This window comes from Myotis lucifugus, unplaced genomic scaffold (assembly GCF_000147115.1).
Source record: "Myotis lucifugus unplaced genomic scaffold, Myoluc2.0 scaffold_176, whole genome shotgun sequence".
Taxonomy (NCBI): domain Eukaryota; kingdom Metazoa; phylum Chordata; class Mammalia; order Chiroptera; family Vespertilionidae; genus Myotis; species Myotis lucifugus.
Genome location: NW_005871224.1, coordinates 1519035 through 1540205, shown reverse-complemented (window position 1 = coordinate 1540205; position 21171 = coordinate 1519035). Strand labels below are relative to the sequence as shown.

At 48.7% G+C, this 21171-nt stretch overlaps 1 protein-coding gene across 1 annotated transcript in view; it reads right to left on the bottom strand.

Moving 5' to 3' along the window:
* CIITA (class II major histocompatibility complex transactivator) overlaps window positions 1–21171 on the bottom strand; it is a 53326-nt gene that overhangs the window by 18521 nt on the left and 13634 nt on the right. The window contains 5 exon segments of the mRNA XM_014462275.2: window positions 166–210; window positions 4718–4798; window positions 4976–5038; window positions 7447–7542; window positions 7783–7929. Of these exon segments, the coding sequence (XP_014317761.1) occupies window positions 166–210; window positions 4718–4798; window positions 4976–5038; window positions 7447–7542; window positions 7783–7929 (432 nt within the window).

Below are 21171 nucleotides of genomic sequence, written 5' to 3'. Positions count from 1 at the left end.
TCACTAGCTGTGTGATCTTGGACATGTGGCTTTGCCTCTCTGATCCTCGACTCTCAAATGCCAGTTTCTATGTGCACTTGAGGAGCCCTGGCTTTTCTGCCTTGCGGTCCACCGACCACCCCCCCCCCCGCCCCCCACCACCCTGGGCCCACCAGCCCTGGTCACCGAGCTTCCTGTGCTTCAGGTCTGCAGGCAGCTCCTCTGGGAAGGCTGCAGAGAGAACACCAGGGTCAGCAGGCCCAGGGGAGGGGTGTTCCCAGCCAGGAGGGGCTCCTGGGCCCCAACAGGCTAAATAGCTTTGCCTGGGAGGTGGCCTTGGGGGTCCCACTCCCTTCCCCTGACCATTCCTGTTCCCCATGTCCATTTGTTTATAACCAAACCCCACCTCGAAGCTCACAGGACAGTGAGGTACTGGAAGTGGCACGAGCACAGAGTAGACACACAAGAAGAGTTTGAGTTTAAAAAAATATGAAACGCCTGCTTTTGATCCCTTTCCAGCTGTGTGTCTTTGCAACACAGCCTCTCTGAGCCTGTGATCTTTCGACTGTAAAATGGGCGTTTGGGAGGGTGATTCCACCTCGCAGGAGCACACTGAAAATCAGTGAGTGAGGATCAGATACTTAGCACACCAATGGAGAAAACCCCCAGGTGTCCCTGAGCAAGGGGTAAACAAACCATGGTTCATCCACCAACAAAATACTGTGCAGACCTGAAATGAACAAGGAAGGACGCTGAAAGGGGGATGTATGGGGAAGTGTGCTAGCATCTGCAATTCACTTAAAATGTTCCAAATGTAAGATGAATGAATGGGTGGATGGATAGGGGGATGAACAAATGGATAGAGATGGGTTAAGGCAAATACAGCCAAACATTCATTATAGAATGTAAAGTGGTAGCTATGTGGTTGTTTGAAATACAATTCTTCCACCTTTATTGTATGTGCAAATCTTCATAACAAAATGTTGGAAAAATATTCATAACATGAAGACGAGAGAGAGAGAGAGAGAGAGAGAGAGAGAGAGAGAAGAAGAAGAAGGAAGGAAGGAAGGAAGGGTTTCCTGGAGGCAAGACAATTCTGCATCAGTGATACACAAGTGACGCCCGCGCCCGCCCCCCGACTGTTAAATGAAGAAAGCCAGGTGCAGATAGTATAGGTAAAAATGTGGCCATTTGTGTAGAAAGTTAAAAAAAAAAACAACAATAACATTGAGTTCGGTTCTAGGTAAATAACATGTCTAACAAGGCAAAAAGGAAAATGACAAATAGGTTGTCTTCAGAGAGGGGAACCGAGAGAAATAAACTGAGAAAAGCTGTTTGAACATAAAGAAATTGGTATAGGGCTTACACGTGGTCTGGCAGATAGTATGCACTTCATTAACTGTTATGCCCATTTTACAGATATTGTCATTCAACGGATACTTATTGAGGTACTGCTGCATGCCAGGCACTGTGGTAGATGCTGGGGCTGTAGTGACAAGTAAGAAAGACAAGGTCCCTGTCCTCACAGAGGGGGAACTAGGCAAAAGGCAATAAATAAAATTAGTTCAGACTATGACAAATACAGGTTCTAGGAGAGACACAGCAAGGTGAAAGTAAACGAGATAATCACGTGAAAATTGTGGTCAAGGAAAGCCTACAGGAGGAGGTGACATGTTAGCCAAGACCTAAAAGATCTGAAAGAGCTGGCCATGGAAAGAAGTAGAGACGGACATTACAGATAAAGAGAACAGCCAGTGCAAAGGCCCTGGGGCTAGGAAGGGCCCGTGGGTTGCAGGAATGGAAAGAAGCCAGTGTGGCTGGAGCAGGGTGGCTTATGGGGTTTGGAGAGGTGGAAAGGGCCTGATCATGCAGGCCTTGTGGCATGTATTTTGTAGCCATTGGAAGGTTAACAGGGAAGCGGAATGATCTGATTTGTATTTAAAAAGCTCATGTTGGGAAACCAAGATGGCGGCATAGGTAAACACCAGAAATTGCTGCCTCGCACAACCACTTCAAAAATACAACTAAAAGACAAATCGGACATCATCCAGAACCACAGGAAGGCTGGCTGAGTGGAAATTCTACAACTAGAAGGAAAGAGGAAAGCACACTGATACTCAGAGGAGGTGTGGAAGTAAAGTGCAGAGGTACGGAGGCGCACATGGAAAGTGCTGGCAACTGAGGACACAGTTGTCTTTTTCAATCAGGAGGGAGTCTCAAGCTCCCGACTGCTCTGAACTCCAGTTCCGGGCGAATCTCTGGGGACTCATACGGGGAGAAACTGGACTGTCTGGCATCGGTCGGAACTCGAGGGCGGCTTTCCCTCAGAGGTGCCTGCAGCGATTACCAGGACACTGAGAAGTGGGGCCTCTTAGGGTAGGACTGAGGAGCAGCCATAGCTGCTTGCTCCGCCCTGTTGATCCCCTGAGACCCCGCCCCACCCAAGCTGTGGGCAAAGGCTTTTGCATATGAAAGGCCTGGCCCTTTGCAATCTGAAAATTACCTAACAAACTGCAGCTGGGTCAGAGAGACCCAGAACATCCAAAAGAAGGCCCAAGGCCCCACAGCAGCTTGCATTGCTTCACAGCTGGGCCTCATCTGGACACCTCCAAACCCCAAACAAAGAAGAGAAATCTGCAGATCTCTCCATAGCTCCTGCTGGGTAGCCGCAGGCAGAGGCTAAATTAGCACCTCCTTAGAGATCCAAGAGCCAGTGTACCCAGTGGTCAGAGTGGGACCATCCAGATTACAAGTCCTCAGATCCATAAGGGACACACTCAGGTGGCAGACTCAGTGAGCACCAAAGCCCCACTGAAGCAAGTCTTGCCCCAGAAGGGTGTCTCCAGCACAGAAGTTCTCCCACTGCAGACACAGCTGATTCTCACAGCCAATTGGCCTGGAGGTCAATTCCTCCCAGTGATACCTACAACAATCAAGGCTTAAATACAACAAGACTGTGCACAAAGCCCACAAAGGGTTGCACCAAGAGCGTCCACCTCAGGTAATTGGGGAGGCTGAGCCACTGGGCCCTATAGGACACCTAGCACAGAAAGCCACTCTATCAACACAGGGAAGCAGCCAAAATGCAGAGACAAAGAAACAGGTCACAAATGACAGAAATGGAGGAAAGCAAACTACAGGATATAGAGTTCAAAACCACACTTACAAGGTTTTTCAAGAATTTTCTAAAAACCGCTGATAAATTTAGTGAGACCCTCAAGAAATCTAGTGAGACCCTCGAGGATATGAAAAAGGACCAACTAGAAATTAAGCATACACTGACTGAAATAAAGAATATTATACAGCAGACTAGAGGATTGCAAGAATCAAGTCAAAGATTTGAAATACGAAGAAGCAAAAAACACCCATCTGGAAAAACAAAAAGAAAAAAGAATCCAAAAATATGAAGATAGTGTAAGGAGCCTCTGGGACAACTTCAAGCGTACCAACATCCGAATTATGGGGGTGCCAGAAGAACAGAGAGAGCAAGATATTGAAAACCTATTTGAAGAAATAATGACAGAAAACTTCCCCTGCCTGGTGAAAGAAATAGACTTACAAGTACAGGAAGTGCAAAGAACCCCAAACAAAAGGAATCCAAAGAGGACCACACCAAGACACATCATAATTAAAATGCCAAGAGCAAAAGACAAAGAGAGACTCTTAAAAGCAGCAAGAGAAAAACAGTCAGTTACCTACAAGGGAATACCCATAGGACTGTCAGCTGATTTCTCAACAGAAACTATGCAGGCCAGAAGGGAGTGGCAAGAAATATTCCAAGTGATGAATAGCAAGAACCTACTACGAAGATTACTTTACCCAGCAAAGCTATCATTCAGAATTGAAGGTCAGATAAAGAGCTTCACAGATAAGAAAAAGCTAAAGGAGTTCATCACCACCAAACCAGTATTATATGAAATGCTGAAAGGTATCCTTTAAGAAGAGGAAGAAGAAGAAAAAGGTAAAGATACAAATTATGAACAACAAATACACATCTATCAATAAGTGAATCTAAAAATCAGGTGAATAAATAATCTGATGAATATAATAGAATTAGGGGCATAGAAAGGGAATGGACTGACTATTCTGGGGGGGCGGGGAAGGGGTGTGGGGGGTGCGGGAAGAGACTGGACAAAAACCGTACACCTATGGATGAGGACAGTGAGGGTGGAGGGGGGTAAGGGCAGAGGGTGGGGTGGGAACCAGGTGGAGGGGAGCTATGGGGGGAAAAAAGAGGAACAACTGTAATAATCTGAACAATAAATATTTAATTAAAAAATAAGCTCATGTTGGCTGCCAGATTGAGGAGGCAGGGAGACTGAATAAGAAGCTCAAAAAGGTGCAGGTACTTGCCACGGGCACAGGGAGCATAAGTAGCAGATCCAGGATTAAAACCCAGTTCTTGCTGATTCCAAAACCTGCGCTTGAAGAGACCTCCCCCAAATACAGGGGTATCAACTAAGGACGAAAGGGAAGCCAGAGCCTAAAGGTCCTTTGGACATGGCAGTCAACACAGCCAGTGACAGAGACCCACCAGCAGAGTAGCCGTTTGCGCCTGGGCCGTCTGCTTCCTCCCTGGGGGCAGGGAGGGGAGAGGCAGGCAGGTGGGACACCCACACCCAGGTGGATTAGTCAGGACTTAATGAGGGAAGAGGCTGAGAGCCTCAACAGGCTGTGGAGCGAAGGCAGGGCCAGGAGGCAAACATGACTGGGTAGGACCAGGGAGGGGCTCACTCACGTCTTTTCTGACTCTTTTGTGCTGCTTCCTCCAGCATCTCCACACTCTCGCTGATCATTTCTTCTAATCCTATGTGCTCGACTATGGAAGAAAACCAGACACCAACATGCACAGTCAATGGACACCCCAGCTGAACCCGTGCTGTCCCTCTGTTGGGAAGGGATCTGACCACCCACTAAAGAATGGCCTTCTGGCATTACAGTGCTCCCCAAGGAACAAGGAAGGAAATGTGGACTGAGCCAAGAGCCCCCAACTTACTGAAAATGTCTTTGCTCAGGCCCTCGAACTGGGAGTCCTGGAACACATACTGGTCCAGTTCCGCTGCCCAGACAAGGAAAAGTGCAGTCAGTGAGTTCTCAGTCATGTTTGCTGAATGAATGATCAAATTAATGAAGGAACACTGAGCCTTCATGGGCCCTTAATCTAACTGAAGGGTAGGGGTATGTATCCACAGAAACTTATCTGTTGCTCTAAAGGAGTGCAGCGCAGTGTGGATGAGTTGTCAGGGGGGCTTGAGTTCCAATTCAGCTCTCTCCCCCACTATGCCACCTTGGGCCAGTTACTTAACCTCTCTGGGCCCCCATTTCATCATCTATGTCATGAGAATAAGTAATGCCTACAACCCAGGGACCGATGGTGAGAATTAGAGGCTCTGCATTTAAAGCATTCAACACAGTAGTCAGTACACAGTAGGCACTCAATAAATGAAGTGGCTAATTATATGAAGGAGAATGTGGTTTGGAACCAATAGGAAGACAACGATCATGGCAGGAGGTCAGGGGAGAGAGTGGGATGGGGCAGTCAGGGAGGGCTTCCCAGAGGAAGGGATCCTGGAGCCAGGCCTTGAAAGATGGGGCAGAGCCTGAGAGGTCGAGAGTGGGGGCTTTCTGGATATTTGGGGTACGTATGGGAAACTGAGAAACAGGTATCTGCAGGAGAAGTTTCATGTTGGAGAAAGTTAGGACTTAATTTTACAGATAATAGGGAGTCATTAAAGGCTTCTGAGCTGAGGAATGGAGTAAGGGCAAAAATGATGATGATGATGATGATGATGATGATGATAAGGGTGATGATGACTATAGGGGTGGGGTGGTACCTAACACTTATTGAATGTATACTCTTTGCAAATTCCTTTTCTAACTGCTTTACACACATACATGTATTCAATCCTCCCGAGCCATTACATGGGGAAAGTGTGATTATTATTCCCATTTCTTACATATATGGAAACCGATGTGATATTACAGGATGTCTCAAATGATTGCGTGCCCAGGAGCAAACCCACAGACCTGAGGAGCTCAGGCAGTTCCACTTCCTGTGTAGATGCCCCTTCCGGGAGAAACCCCCAAATCCTAGTGATGCCCAGCTCCTTTACTACAGCCTCCCGCTGTGAGGAAGTGTGAGTGCCCTCCGCCCCAAACACTTCTGCTTCCTGCAAGTAAATTCCCAGGAAGAAAGGAAGCAGGCAGGCTCTCGGTTCTGTAATTTGAGACACCGCTCCATCCTCTGCGCTGGCGTGACACTGGACTGTGCCCTGGGAAAGACCGGCCACATTTGTGCTGACCACAGGCCTCCTGAGTGACGTGCTCCTGGGGTTGCCAGGAAAAGGGCAACGAAGAACAGCTGTGCAGGCTGTTCAGTGTACAAGGTGCCCAGCTAAGAGGGCAAATGGGGGGCAGGAAATTCAGCCGGCACTTTAAATATTTTAAAATTGATTTTAGGGAGAGGAGAGAGAGAAACATCGATGTGAGAACGATTGATTGATTGCCTCCTTCGCACACCCCAAACCAGGGATCCAACCCGCAACCTGGGTAAGTGCCCTGACCAGGAATCGAACCCGCCACCTTTTGGTGTACAAGACGACCTACAACCAGCTGAGCTACAAGCAGCTGAGCACATGGCCAGGGCTCAGCCTGCACTTTAATAGCCAAGTGGTTACTTTCCGGTGGGGGCTGTGTCTTCCAGAACAAGGGCTGCCTTTTTCCACCTCAACAATGTCTCCGTGTGGGATAGTGGTGGCTCCGGCGAGGAGGGATCCTTGCCCCACCCAGCCCCAAACAACTACAATGCAAACACCTCTCGCCCAAGACTTCCACCCGTCTGAAAGCCTCACTCTTTGTAAAGCTGCAATCCAGCCTCTCAGCTTAGGCCTTAGCAAACCTTCCCACCCCAGATACTTCCCTTTTTGTGGTTAAGTGTAAGACCCTGAAATGAGAAAGGCGTCGGTTAGAATTTCAGACCTGCCCATGGCTATCTCTAATGCAGGTTTGGGTAGACTGCTTCACCTCTGAACTTCATTTCATTACCAGTAAAATGGAGATACTAAGAATGCCCACTTCCTCTGTTGTAAAGGATGCAACACATCTGGTGATAAGAGTAGTTTGGTTTAGGAGCTGGGAGAATGGGAGGGAAGGATGTATAGCGTGGGCTTTGTTCAAAGGGAGGAAAGAACAAGAAATAGAAAAAGGGAGAGAAATGGAGGCAAAGGATGTAAAAGTGAGGGTTTTTTTGCCTGTGGGTCATTAGTGGAGGGGTCCCTTTCCCTCACTTTTCTCCATCTTCTTGGAGTCCGCCCTGGAGTCTGTTCTTTTAGCCCTCGCCCCAAAACCCCCTTGCCCCGATTTGTGAGAGAGCGGCTGTGGCTCATGGTGAATGGGGGAGATTAACAAAAGAGGAAAAACACCTTTCCCCTTAACTGTCCTTTTTCTGGGCTCGGAGTACTTTCTCACCGATATTGGCATAAGCTTCCTTGGTCTCTTCATCACTTTCTATGTCGCACAACAGCCTGCTGAACTGCTCGCAGTTGATGGTATCCGTGTCAGGTTCTGTGAGGAAAAGCCCCTTGAATGAGACAGGAGAGATCTGGGAAGAGGGCTGGTGGGGAAGGCGGAAGAGAGGAGCGGGGCTGGGCTGGGAGACGTTCCCAGTGAGAGAGCCAGCCTCCTGCCAGGGACAGGAGCTGTCCGCGGTGCTGACCGGAGCTCCGTGGCCCGCGCTTACACTGGTTGCTGCCAGTCTCCACTGCAGGCTGAGGGTGGGGAGGGACGGGAGGGAGGAGAGCGCACCTGAGCAGAGCTCCATCTCTTCCTCTCCAGCCAGGTCCATCTGGTCATAGAGGTGGTAGAGCTGCAAAGGGTCGGCATTGCTGTTGAGCAGCTCCAGGTACCCACCTTCTAGAGGCCCCAACTCCATGGTGGTACACTGTCCACTGCCTGGAAGGGAGACACACGTGGTCATCTTATCAAATGTTGAAAAGATGCAGAGAATTAATATAGTTACCAGCTGATTTACTTGGTAAAGACCGGGGTTGGGGTAGCCAACGAAAGTGCGCAAAAGAGCTCAGTCAGCTCCTCTTATATGCTCAGGACATGGGAAGAGGACGCCATAGTTCCTTCCTTCAAAAAACTTACAATTACACTAGGAAGATGCTCATAACACAGGAGAGGAAACTGGAGAAGTGTAGAGTCAAGACATCTTACACATGGTAAGCCAGGAGACCCGAGTTCCACATCCTGCACTGCCATAAATGATGACAGCTAGGACCGAGAGCACCTACTATGTGCCAGACCCATAGGCTAGTACACTTACTCCTCACATCAATAACTATATGAGGCAGGTATTATCACTAACCTTATTTTGTACTATGGCTCTAGGGGAGAATCCTTCCTTGCCTCTTCTAGTAAACTAAGTCTCTGAGAGATGAAGTGACTTACATAAGGTAACCCAAATCCAAGTGGAACCAGGATTTGGTCTGGGCAGACTGACTCAAGGACCTACATTTAGCTGTAATGCTCTACTGCTGTGGGTGACCTTGAGCAATTCTCTGCTCCTCTCTGTACCTCAGTTTCCTAATCTGTAAATTGAAGCAGTTGGGGCAGATTTTCTGTAAGATCTTTCATTATCCTTTGTTAAAGGCCATAGAAAGTACCTTAGATGCTACTTCATTTAATCTTTAAGATAACCTTGGACATGTCCACACAAAAACTTATCTGTAATTCGTAACAGCCAAAATAACAGAAGCAACTTAAATGTCCATCAATGCATGAATGGGTAAACAGGATGTGGTAAATCCATACAGTGGAATGTTATCCAGCCATAAAAAGAAATAAGTATTGACATATGCTACAACATGGATGAAACCTGAAAACAATCATGCTAAGTGAAAGAAGTCATACAGAAAGACCCGCATATCGTATGATTCCATTTATATGAAATATGCAGAATAGGCAAATCTTTAGAGGCAGATAGTAGATTAGTAGCTAGGATTGGGGTCGAGTTGTGGGGGGAAATGGGGAGCAACTGTTAATGGTACAGGGTTTCTTTTGGGGAGGATGATGAAAATGTTCTAAAATTGACTGTGCAGAGGATTGCACAACTGTGTGAATATACTAAAAAGACCATTGTATTTAAATGGGTGAATTGTATGATGTATGAATTATATCCCAATAGAGATTTTATTTTTTTCCACTGATTTTATTTTTTTAAGAGCCGGGGGAAGGGAGAGAAAGAGAAAGAAACATCTATGTGAGAGAGAGACATTGATTGGTTGCCTCCAATCCAGGTATGTGCCCATGACCAGGAATCTAACCTGCGACCCTTTGGTGTGAGGGCTGACATTCTAACCACTGAGAAACACCAGCAGGGCAAGTTTTTAAAACAAAACAAAACACTAACCCTGGAAGGTAGGCTAGCTCCGGCCGGATAAAGCCAATTTGAAGCCTCACCTGTGTGGCTCCAATACCCCCACCTGCTCCCTAGTTCAGGTAGTCTACTGCTGCAACAAACCACCACAAAACGAGCACCTTAAAACAATACAGCCTTATTCTCTCACAGTTCTGCAAGCCAGAACTCCAAAATCAAGGTGCTGACAGGGCCCTGGTCCCTGGAGGCTCTGGAGGAGAATCCTTCCTTGTCTCTTCTAGCTTCTGGGAACTGATGGCATTCCTTGGCATGTGACCTTGTTGGCCAAGACACTCTAATCTCTGCCTCTGTGGTCACATCACCTCTTTGTGACTCAAATTTTCTGCCTTTTTCTTATAAGGACACTTGCCATTGAATGTAGGGCCCACCCGGAAAATCCAGGATGATCTCATTTCAAGATTCTTAACCTAATTACTGCAAAGGCCCTTATCCAAAATAAGGTCACATTCTCAGGTTCTAGGGATTTGATGTGTTTATATCCTTTTGGGTGCCACCATTCAACGCACATGGGACACAGATACATGTTGGAAGGAATCAGAGGAAGCTTCTTGGAGGAGGTGAGAGAAGAGCTGGCCTTGAAGGCCAGGGATGTGAGAGAGCCTTCTGAGAACCCCCACCTGACCCAGAAGAAAGCAGAGTTAAAATGGGGAAGGAGGGTAAGATTGTGAGAAAATACACACAACTCACTACCTTCCAGGTGCTCTTTTCCTTTCACTCTCAACAACTCTCACTACTGATGGGAGGGGGTGGGGGGATCTCAGCACAGACCCAGAAGTCACAGAGAATGGACTTTCCAATCCAACAGAGAGCCCTGGCTGGAGTTGCCTATTTATAATGCGTTAGGCGGAAACAACAGGTTTGTATCAGAGCCCAGCCAGCCATGACTGGAGGAAGCATAACTGAAAGGCCAAGCTACCGCCCTTTTCCTGGGCCAAGGCGGGGAGGTGGGGAGGCAGGGAGACAGAGGAGGGGGAAGGGCTGCATTTCTCCCAACACGTGGCCTGAGAGCCCCAAGAAATCTACCATTTTCTCAAGGATGGGGAGGAAAGATGTCCCTGCCCCAAATCTTGCCCGCTGCCTGCCTCCCACTTTCAGTCCATGCTACTTGTTGGGAGTCTACTTTGTAGCAATCTGCCGCTTTTTCCAGGCTGTTAGGCTTAGTGCTAACAACCCACAACTGAGTGCTAACAACCCTCTTCGCCATTACCCTGCGGGACCTTTGGGAGCGGGTCTCCACAAACCCTCACCAATAGACAGGCTCAGCTTCAAACTTTGGGCAATATCACTAAATGTGGTAAAATGCAAGAAACTACACTGACAAAGAGAAAGAAGGCAATTCATGGAAGTTTTGGAGTCAAATTGCCTGACTCTGAAAACACTGCTACCGACCAACCCACCCCAACCTGGAAAGTTCATTTTTTAAACCTCTCAGAGCATCAGTTTCCCCACCTATAAAATGGAGATTAAAATAACTGGTAACTCCTAGGGATTAGGTAAATTAATTCATGTAGTGCCCTTGGGAGGTGACTGGTGCTTAGTCAGCACTTTATGAATGGAAGCTTAGAACAGCATCCACATATACATGATGAGTACAATATGGGTAATGGCCATTATTATTATTACTAGTGGCCTGGTGCATGAAATTCGTGCACATTAAAAGGGAATTAGAGGAAATATTTTAATATTGCTATTTGCCCTTTATAATAGAAGTGTCAGAGATAAAAAGAAAATTAGTAAAATGTATATGAAAATCTTCCTCCTGTCAGAGTCTGGGGCGTGCCGCAGGACCCAGAGTCAAGTCCTCACCCACCCACGCACACCTCAAAATCACGCGAGACCCAGACCCAGCCGCCCCCACCCCCATTGGGTGAGATCCAGACCTGGCCGGCCCCACCCCTGTCAAGCCCCACCGGGTGGGAGGTGCAGCTTCAGGACCCCCGGCCTGGCACCAGGTGGGGGGTGCGCCTTCAGGTCCCCCGTCAAGTCCCACTGAGCAGGAATAATGAAGCCTACCTTGAGGGACCCTCAAAAGGCCAAGGGGGGGCTCTGTGTGGTGCACCAAGCCCTCAGGAGGCCCACAGTCAGAGGAAGCCCATTAAGTCTGAGCTAGGACTCAGACCCAAGAGTCTAGGCTCCTAGTCTAGATCTCCAGCAAGGCCACAGTGCCTCCCATTCTTGCCAAGATCTACTTGTCTCTCGGTCTAGCTCTTCTCCCCTCAAGTGGTCCCATGACCATGTTTCCTGTGTCTCTAGATCAGCAGTTCTCAACCTGTGGGTCGCAACCCCTTTGGGGGTCGAATGACCCTTTCACAGGGGTCTCCTAAGACCATCGGAAAATACATATATAATTACATATTGTTTTTGTGATTAATCACTATGCTTTAATTATGTTCAATTTGTAACAACGAAAATACATCCTGCATATCAGATATTTACATTACGATTTATAACAGTAGCAAAATTACAGTTATGAAGTAGCAATGAAAATAATTTCATGGTTGGGGGTCACCACAACATGAGGAACTGTATTAAAGAGTAGCGGCATTAGGAAGGTTGAGAACCACTGCTCTAGATGCTTAGGATATTATTCAAAGGCCCCTCAACTGGACCCTTTCTCCCACCAGCAATTCCGGGGGGGGGGGGGGTGATGACAGAGATGGCCCTGGTCACCACACTGCAGAGGAGAGAGGCCCCTTCAGCTGCCCAGCACAGGGCAGACCATAGAGGCGGAGCCCTGGGAGGGCCGGCCCCTGTCCGTCTCACTCACCTAAACCTGGGTTCCAGCACGTGGTGGGCTCCCTCCATCAACAGGAATGATGTATAACTAGAATTCACAGGTGCCTTCTGAGTGCCAGGCACCAAATGACATGATGTATAAACATGACCCCATTTAGTCTAACTCACACATTAGCTATTTGTATTCCCTTTCCTCCGAGGAAGAGTCAGGCTCAGAGAGTGGGGAGCTGGGTTCTGAACCAACTGCCTGGCTCCCAAGTCTTAGCTTCTGCTAGTCACTCTTGGCCCCCAGTGCCCCTGGGGAGGTGCCCTCACCCAGCAAGAGAGGATGTGGGTGGCAAGATGATTTCTCCTTTTGAGGAGCTTCTGGGGCGCAGCAGAGCAGTCTGTGTTTTTGGTAAATGGGCAGTATTTTTAGAAGGTCCTCTTTGAACCCAGCCTTCCCCCCGGGCTACCACCATCCACATCAAACTGAAAAAAAGTTCCTAGTCCTTTTGCCACCAAAAGTCCCTTCTGGGGATCAGTTCTATCTTCATTTCAGACTATACTGTAGGTTTTGAAAGAGTGTATGCACCCAAATGGTTTCTGAAATAAAAATTCATTTTTTCTCCCCCCACCCCTGCCCCGCCCCTGGGAAATCAAGTGTGACCAGAATGTCCTCAGTCAGACCTGAGCAGCTTGACGTTCCGTTTATGTAGCTCTTCCTGTGTCAACACAACATCCTCCCAGGAAGAGGGCATATATCTTTGAGGGTCTGAGGAGGAATTGAGAGGGAGAAAGGGGCTCCTCTGTTGCCCCCCCCCCAAAACCTTCAGCACTGCTCTGCACTACAGTGCAAGAGTATGAAAAGTGATACTTCCCTACTTGTTGACTATGAGCTTCTCCTCTGGAGGAAGGAACGGAAAAATCTCAGAACTGTGTGTCTAGAGACATGGGTTTGAGTTCCAGCTCTACCTTTGATCTTTAAAAAAATATTATATATATATATTTCAGAGAGGAAGAAAAAGGGAGAGATAGACAGGAACATCAATGATGAGAGAGAATCATTTAATGGCTGCCTCCTGAATGCCCCTCAATGGGGACCGAGCCTGCAACCCAAGCATTCACCCCGACCAGGAATCAAACCAAGACTTCCTGGTTCAGTGGTTGATGCTCAACCACTAAACCATGCCAGCCGGGCTATCTTTGATCTTGAGTTCATTTCTTTACCCCTCGGAACCCGAGTTTCACCAACGGGTGTGGGAGTCCATACAGCTAAGGCCTTTTGGGATTCTAGATTTCTCATGCCTTTCCCCTTTCTATTCCCCCAAGGCCCCCTCAGCACCCTCATAACAAGCTGCTTCCGGAGGTCAGACAGTGGTAGGAAGCAGAGACCCAGAGATACTTATCTACCACAACCAGCACCCAATCAGCATCTCTGTGGGTCTCAGGTCAAAGAAGTTCCTCTTTCCTCTTGCACCCTGCAGCCCTCCAGATAAACACAAAGAAACCTCTTGCCCGTTTTTTTCTCTCTGTAACACAATGATTTACTGAGCATCTCCTACAAGAAAAGCACCGGCTCGGGTCTCCAGGGCCCCTAAAGAGGTTTCAAAATATCGTCCCTGGTGGTGCAGACCCGGGTAATATTCTAGAAGAGGGACAAAATAGGATCATAATAGTACAGGGGTTAAGAAGGTGAGCTCTGGGTTCAAACCCCAGTTCCACAGTAACTGTGTGAGTTCTCACGGCTGACCTAGCCTCTCTGGGTTGTGAGGTCTACGGTGCTGGTTGGGCATCGCGTGTCTACCTCATCTGTTTGCTGTGACTCGCCTACAGTGAGACATCAGGACGTGCTTCTAAGCTGTAAGCTCCACAATGAAAACAGCGAGTTGTCACTTGACACTGTACAACCGGCAAAAATTGGAAAGCTGGGCAATGCTCTCAAACGGGCTGGAGGGAGAGGGCTGGTGTGACCGCCCCAGAGAAGAACCTGGACCACGTAGCACAGGGGTCCTCAAACTATGGCCCGCGGGCCACATGCGGCCCGCTGAAAACATTTATCCGGCCCGCCGGGTGTTTTTGCCGAAGCTGCCTGTCCTGCTTAGCAGCCGACTCGTCCCGTGCCCGCAGTGCGCATGTGTGGAATGTCTGAGGGACAGTGAACTGGCCCCCTGTTTAAAAAGTTTGAGGACCTCTGACGTAGCATATCTAAGGATGTGGAGACCCTACAACCCAGCAATTCTGTTCTTGGGTCTGTGCAGCTCCAAGAACTATTCCCATAGCTCTACAAGGACACACATCTGAGGATACTCACTGCTGTGCTGTGAGTGGTGACAGGGAGTTGGAGGCCACCTGTCATCCCTTGCTGGGGGAGGGACAGGAAAAAGTAGCCACTACAACCCATGGAGGACGGTGCAGTGATTAGAAGCAGCAGACCAAATGCACACAGAGCAACACAGGCGGATTGTAATAACACAGTACAGAGTTAAAAAGTAAAAAATACAGGATGAACTCTGGTAGCCCAGTTCTAGGCGTGCAGAGTGACAACATGCACATACAAAAAGCAACACCTATTTTACAAGAACACATACAAAGAGGAGGAAGAAGGTAAAGGGGTCAAATATATGGTGATGGAAGGAGACTAGACTTTTGGTAGTGAGGTTACCATGCAGTATACAGATGATGTATTACAGAGTTACTGGTATACACTTGAAAATTCTATAATGTTATTAACCAATGTCACCCCAATAAATTCAATTTAAAAGAAAGGACACATATAAACAAAAGGACACACACTGAATGCGTTGGAATGGGTGACAGAAAGGGAAGAGGGAAACTGAGAGTTGCCTTATGTGGACCAAAGACCATAGAGTGCTATGAAGTGAGGTGTGTAGTTAGCAAGGTTGAAAGGTTCCTGAGGTTTATAAGAAACAAAGCAAAGTCAAACACGATGGACGCTTCATGGGGTGGAGTATCTCTGTGGCTCCCCAACAGAGCCTGGCACCTATTGATACTGGGAAGGGAACATCTGTACTCTTGAGACCCTGTAGGCTACCCCAGGAGGGGCAATGTGGGCCCAAGAGCCTGCAGTTCTGCGGGGAGGAGATGAGAATGGCCAGGGCTTGGAGGAGGACAGGGGAAGGCAGGGCCGCCTTCAGAGGAGAAATCCCCAGCACTCTGGCCCGCTGTCTGCCAGCCCAGCGTGGGCACCGCAGGAACATAAGAAACTGCTAGTCCCACTCAAGACTTTCACTTCCTAGAGGGACTGGAGGAAGTCACAAGAGACAGAAGGGAAACTGAGGTATGTGGCAATGCTGAGGGGCTTATGGTGCTGGAAGTGGCTGGAGGTTCTAGTCTCTTCTCTTCCAGGCAGGGAGATCAGAAGATGTGTGTGCATGCAAGTGTGTGCATGAGTGTGAGCATGTACTAGGGGGCAGCAGGCCAGACAAGCTCCATGTCAGGAGAGGTCTGGAAATACTGCTATTGGTTAGCTCTGGCACTCGACTCTAACTGCAGGCTCTTATGCCTCAGGGAGCTTGACTTGGAATATGACTCAAAAATGAGGGTTGAGTCAGACCCATAGGCCTAGGTATTTTATCTCCCAAGGCCACCTGAGTATGTATATGGGTGTCTTAATTACCCTTGCAACGTCTCCATACAGAGTACATGATTGTTGCCAAAGTTCCCACTGTCCCCTATTGCCTTCTGCCTGACCCCATTTTGCACTATTATGGTCCTTCAGGCGTTTGGGTTTGCAACCTTTGTCTTAGAGACCCTCTAAGGTCCCTTCTGTCTCTGACCTGCTAGAAAGAGGATGGCTTGGAATGGGTGGGTGATTGGGGCAGAAAGAGGCAGGATTAAACTGTTCTGCCCCACAATGGCACAGGAGGGTCTATTCCGACAGCAGGTCTTGGAGGGGACTGGCCCTGCACACCCACACGGTCAACTCCACAAAGGGGAGGAGCAGGAAGCATGGGAATTGTGGCATCTGGGATGGTAGGTGTGTCTTTCCAGCTCTGATGCCAGCTTGGACTGAAAGGCGGTTAAGAGATAAGCTCTCTGGGAACTGTGGGGCATGGAGTTCCATTGGATGCCAGTGGGCCCACCCCCCGCCTCCCCCAGTTCCAGCACCCTCAAGTATCTTGGCATTTCCATCACAGCTCCCCAGCCCCTCTGCGCTGAACAAAGAGGCCTCAGAGCAGGAAAGCCAAAAATGGAAGCATGATTGGCTCCAGGCCCTGATCACAGGGCTTCTCAGCAGTTGGAGGGAGGGGGGAGGGAGGGGACGGGCATGGCCATAGCGATGGCTGAGTTTACAACAGACCAAGGATGACATCAACATAGGGACTCATGAGACCTGGGATTTGGGCCCTGCTCTGCATCTGATGGGCTGTGATAGGTGAGCCCCTTTCCGTCTCTGGTCTCCAGTGCCCTCATCTGTTAAGTACGAATGTCACTCTAGAGCAGTGGCTTTCAAATGAAATTGAAAAGAGCCTGAATCTCAGAACAGGCGATGAGGGAGCTGTTCGGTTCAAGGGGGTGGGGGGCCCTGAACCTCCCCTCCCCAGAAGGGGCTGCCCAGCGTACAGTTAAAAACACAACTTCAGGTGACCGTTTAGGCCTTGACCTCCAGATACTCTCTGACTTGACAATTTACACTTGTGTGGTGGATACTGCGGTGTGTCGCTCAGATCAACACAATTAGCAACAGCTGCTCAGGGCAAGTGGTTCAAGCTCACAGCTCCAGCTCTTTCCAAAGTCACACTCTCTCTAGGGGTAGCCCACGTGTGATGATTGGTGGCAGTGGAGTGCAAAGGTCTGATCTCCGTGCCTCAATGTGAGATAACCCTCTAGTCTGTCCCAGCTTCAGCGTTCCCCCTGGGATTGGCTGAGACCTTTGATATGACTATATCGTAACCCAACTCCTCCCTCTGCCCAGTCCTGCTTTCTGCCTTTCCCCTCGTGTCTCCCCGACCAACCATGTCCTCTCTCCAATAACCCTCTATGTGCAAATTTCCATCTCCTAGTTTGCTTCCCAGGGAGCCTCACCCAAGACAACTCGGCTCTGGTTTTTCCCAAGTGGGGTCTGGAAATCATAAAGAACCCCACAATTGGCTCGGTTGACATAGTTCAGTGGTTGAATGTCAACCTATGAATCAGGAGGTCCTGGTTGGGGTGCATGCCCTGGTTTCAGGCTCGATCCCCAGTGTGGGACGTGCAGGAGGCAGCCGATCAATGATTCTCTCATCATTGATGTTTCTGTCTCTCTTCCTCTCTCCCTTCCTCTCTGAAATCAATAAAAAAAATTTTTTTCTATAAAGAACCTCACAGATGCCCCCACAGAGACCAGTTCTGAGAGCTCAGGTAAGCCACCTATCTCTCTGGACCCCCATTGAAGGAATCCGCCTCATCACAACTTGGGGAATCTTAGAAGTCAAACAAGACCACCTTGGTTTGTGCATGTGTCTGTAAGTGGTACAGTTATTGGGGGTGGGGGGCTGGTGGCCCTGGGACAAAAAGGGAGGAGACACACTATAAGAGCTGCAGCCAGGGGCAGAGGGGTGCCTGCAGTGCTAGTGCAGAAGGTAATCCTCCTTCTGGCTCCCTGGCCTCCCCACCCTCCAGTGGCCTTCCCTCTGCATGTCCCAACATTTCTAGCTGCAGTCAATGACCTGGAAAAGGAGTCAACACATTTTTGGGGGAAGAGAGCCTGAGCCAGATGCTGGGGCGGGGAGGGGAATGAGGCTGCTGTGCTCAACCCTCGCTCTACCTAATATGGCACCTAAACCAGCGCTTAGCCCTCTGCTGGGCACTGGGAACTCCGAGATGAATCCCAGGCTGGCCCTGTCTGCCAGGATCTGTCTACAGAGCTCAGCAGTTGACAGACTTGGCTATGAATAAAACTGCCCCAGAAAGAAGAAAGAGAGAGAGAGAGAGAGAGAGAGAGAGAGAAACCTGCCTGGAAAAAGTTGCTAACCACATAGCAGCCTGGGCCTCACCCCCACTAAGTTCTGATTCAGTAGGTCTAGGGCAGGGCCTGGGAATCTGAATTTTTGAATGAGCATCCTTTTGTGTCTCCTTCTTGACACATTCTGAGCACTAAGAGAGGTCCTATTTCCAAGGAAACTGAGTTTCCACTTGCCAAGAAGACACTGACTCACCTGGCAGGGCTTTCTTGACCACCAGGAAGGCGATGCTTCTCCTTCCCTCAAGGGAACTTTATAGACCTCCGTTTCTGCCACCGCTGGACACTTCCTCAATTCTTATATTTTTCATTTCAAAAGACCCTCAACTGCTCTGTCCTTGATCTAGGAGCCCTCAGTCCCACAGCCTAGATTGTTACAATAGCTACAAGGTCTTCCCACGCATGCAGAGTCTCCCAAACTTCAGCCAATCATCTGCCTCCTTTAGAATTTTTCATCATATCTTCATACCACCTATTCTATAATTTACCTTAGCATTTTCCTTAAATTAATTTTAAAAGAAACAAATATATTCATTTTAAAAGAAAACTTTCTAGCCTGGCTCAGTGGCTGAGCGTTAACCTATGAACCAGGAGGTCTGTGTTTGATTCCCGGTTGGGGCACAAGCCCGGGTTGCAGACTCCATACCCAGTGTGGGGCATGCAGGAGGCGGCCAATCAATGATTCTCTCTCATCATTGATGATTCTATTTCTCTCTCCCTCTCCCTTCCTCTCTGATATCAATAAAAACATAGATATTAAAAAAAGAAAGAAAACTTTCTAGAGTTGAAGGCAAGGACTCAGACATATACATGAATATCCATAAAAGCGCTATTCACAATAGACAAAAGGTGGAAACAACTCAAGTACCCACGGACAGATAAACAGATAAGCAAAACATGGTCTATCCATACATTGGAATATCACTCAGCCATAAAAAGGAATGAAGTTCTGACCCAGGCTACAACATGGAGGCACTTTGAAGGTATTATGCTAAGTGAAAGAAGCCAGACACAAAAGGACAAATACACGATTCCACTTATCTGAGGCACTTAGAATAGTCAAGTTCTTAGAAACAGAAAGTTGAATGGTAGTTGCCAGGGACTGGGGTGGGGAGAGGAGAATAAGGAGTTATTGTTTAATGGAGACAGACTAAGTTGGAGAAGATGAAAAAGTTCTGGAGATGGATGGTGGTTACGTTTGTACAACATCGTGAATGTACTTACTGCCTCTAAATTGTACATTTAAAATGGTTACATTGGTCAAGTTTGTTATTATTTTAGAAAAAGAAAACTTTCTGTGACTACTTCATATGAAAAAACAAAACCAAAACCACAGTATCACTTGCCATTGAAAACAAAACAAGGTTATCAAAATAATGTTAGCTGCCTTACCAGTTTGTTAAAAAGGAACCTTAGCGAGTATCACATAGCCTTTAGAGTGCTGTTAAAGACCCCTACACACAAAACAGAAGGAGGATGAAAAAGAACCAGAAAAGCACCAGTTTCCTCCCTATGAGAACCAGTGTCAATTAATGCCTCTTGGAGAACGGTCTTTGGACCACTCACCACATATGTGTCCAAGTCTTTGGAAAACCTCCCTTCTGCTCTGAAGACCTCAGTTCAAATCCTGACTCTACCAAATACGCAGCTGTGTGGCCTTTAACAAAACCTCCCGGGGAGGTTCCCAGAGTTTCTGTAACATGGAGAAAGCACAGGGGTTGGGGCACATCTGTGCCTCTCAATGTGTGTATGACCATTGGACCCCTGACATAAGAATCGCTTGGGATAACTGCTTTAACCTGCCTTTTAGAGGCCTACCCCCAGGCCTAGCCAATGGGGTTTAGGGGCAGGGCCTTGGAACCTGCACACTATACAGCTCCAGGGGATCCCTTGTGTGGGAAGTTGGGACTCCCTGGCTCAGTTATCTCTGAGGACCCTTCCAGTCCACATCCTGGCATCTTGGAGACCAGGTCCTTGCCTAAGGCAGCCTGGGGTTTGGAAGATGAGTTGCTGGGGTCTCCTCCCCTCCCCCTTCATCTCCACCAGGCCAGGCACAGGGATGGGGAACGTCTGGCCAGCAAAATCTTTTAGCCTGGCCCTGCCAAGGAACTAGGGGTGAGTTAATTAAATGTTTGACCAAATCTAACAGGCTAATTTTTAAAAATTATATTGATAATTTTTAAGTTGATAATCTATATATATAAAAAGCCAGTGACCAGAAGGCCTTAATGACCAGAACAACCAGTCGCTATGACACACACTGAGGCCAGCCAACTGGCTGATCAGGGGGTGGGGTTGGATGGCCAAACCCCCTTTCCCCCAGGCCGGCCCAGCCCCAGATCGCCCACCCCATCCCATCAGCCCGAAGCCCCTCCCCCCAGCCAGCTCCTGCTCCCCATTGCCCCCCCCCACACACACCAATTGGGGGTGGGGCTGGCCAGCCAACCTCCCATGGCCCCCAATCGCCCCCCCACTCCAATTGGAGGCGGGTCTGCCAGCTAATCACCCACGCACCGCTCCCTATCCCACCAGCCCTGATTGCCCCTATGGGGCAGGCCTGCAGGCCAACCTCCCTCATCTCCTCCTCCCCACTGACTCCATCCACCCTGATTGGAGGGAACCCCACACATGCTCGAATTGGTGCACTGGGCCTCTAGTGACATTATAAATATCCAAATGGCCTTTGGCAGAAAAATGCTGCTTCATCACTGCTAGAACAAGAAGCGCCAATTTTCTTAGCCTCTGGTTGACCTGAAGTAGTTCTTTGGGCAGGGAAGGTTGGGTGGGGAAGGGAGCGTGCACAGATGGAAGACTTCCTGCCCAAGTAAGGAACCCCTGGCTGCCATTGGAAGCGGGGCGCTGTGGTCTTCTGGGCTGTATCCCTTCCCCTGTGTCAGGTGGACAGAGGGCCTGTGGGACTCAGAGACCTGCCCTGTTACGGGCCCCAGACAGAGCTAGATATGGTGGCTCCAACTCCAGCATTCTGGGGCCCTAGAGAGCGCACACCCCCATTCCAGGGGCTCAGGACCCCAAAGAGAGGCAGAGATACCAACTTTCAAAGACATTCCGGGAA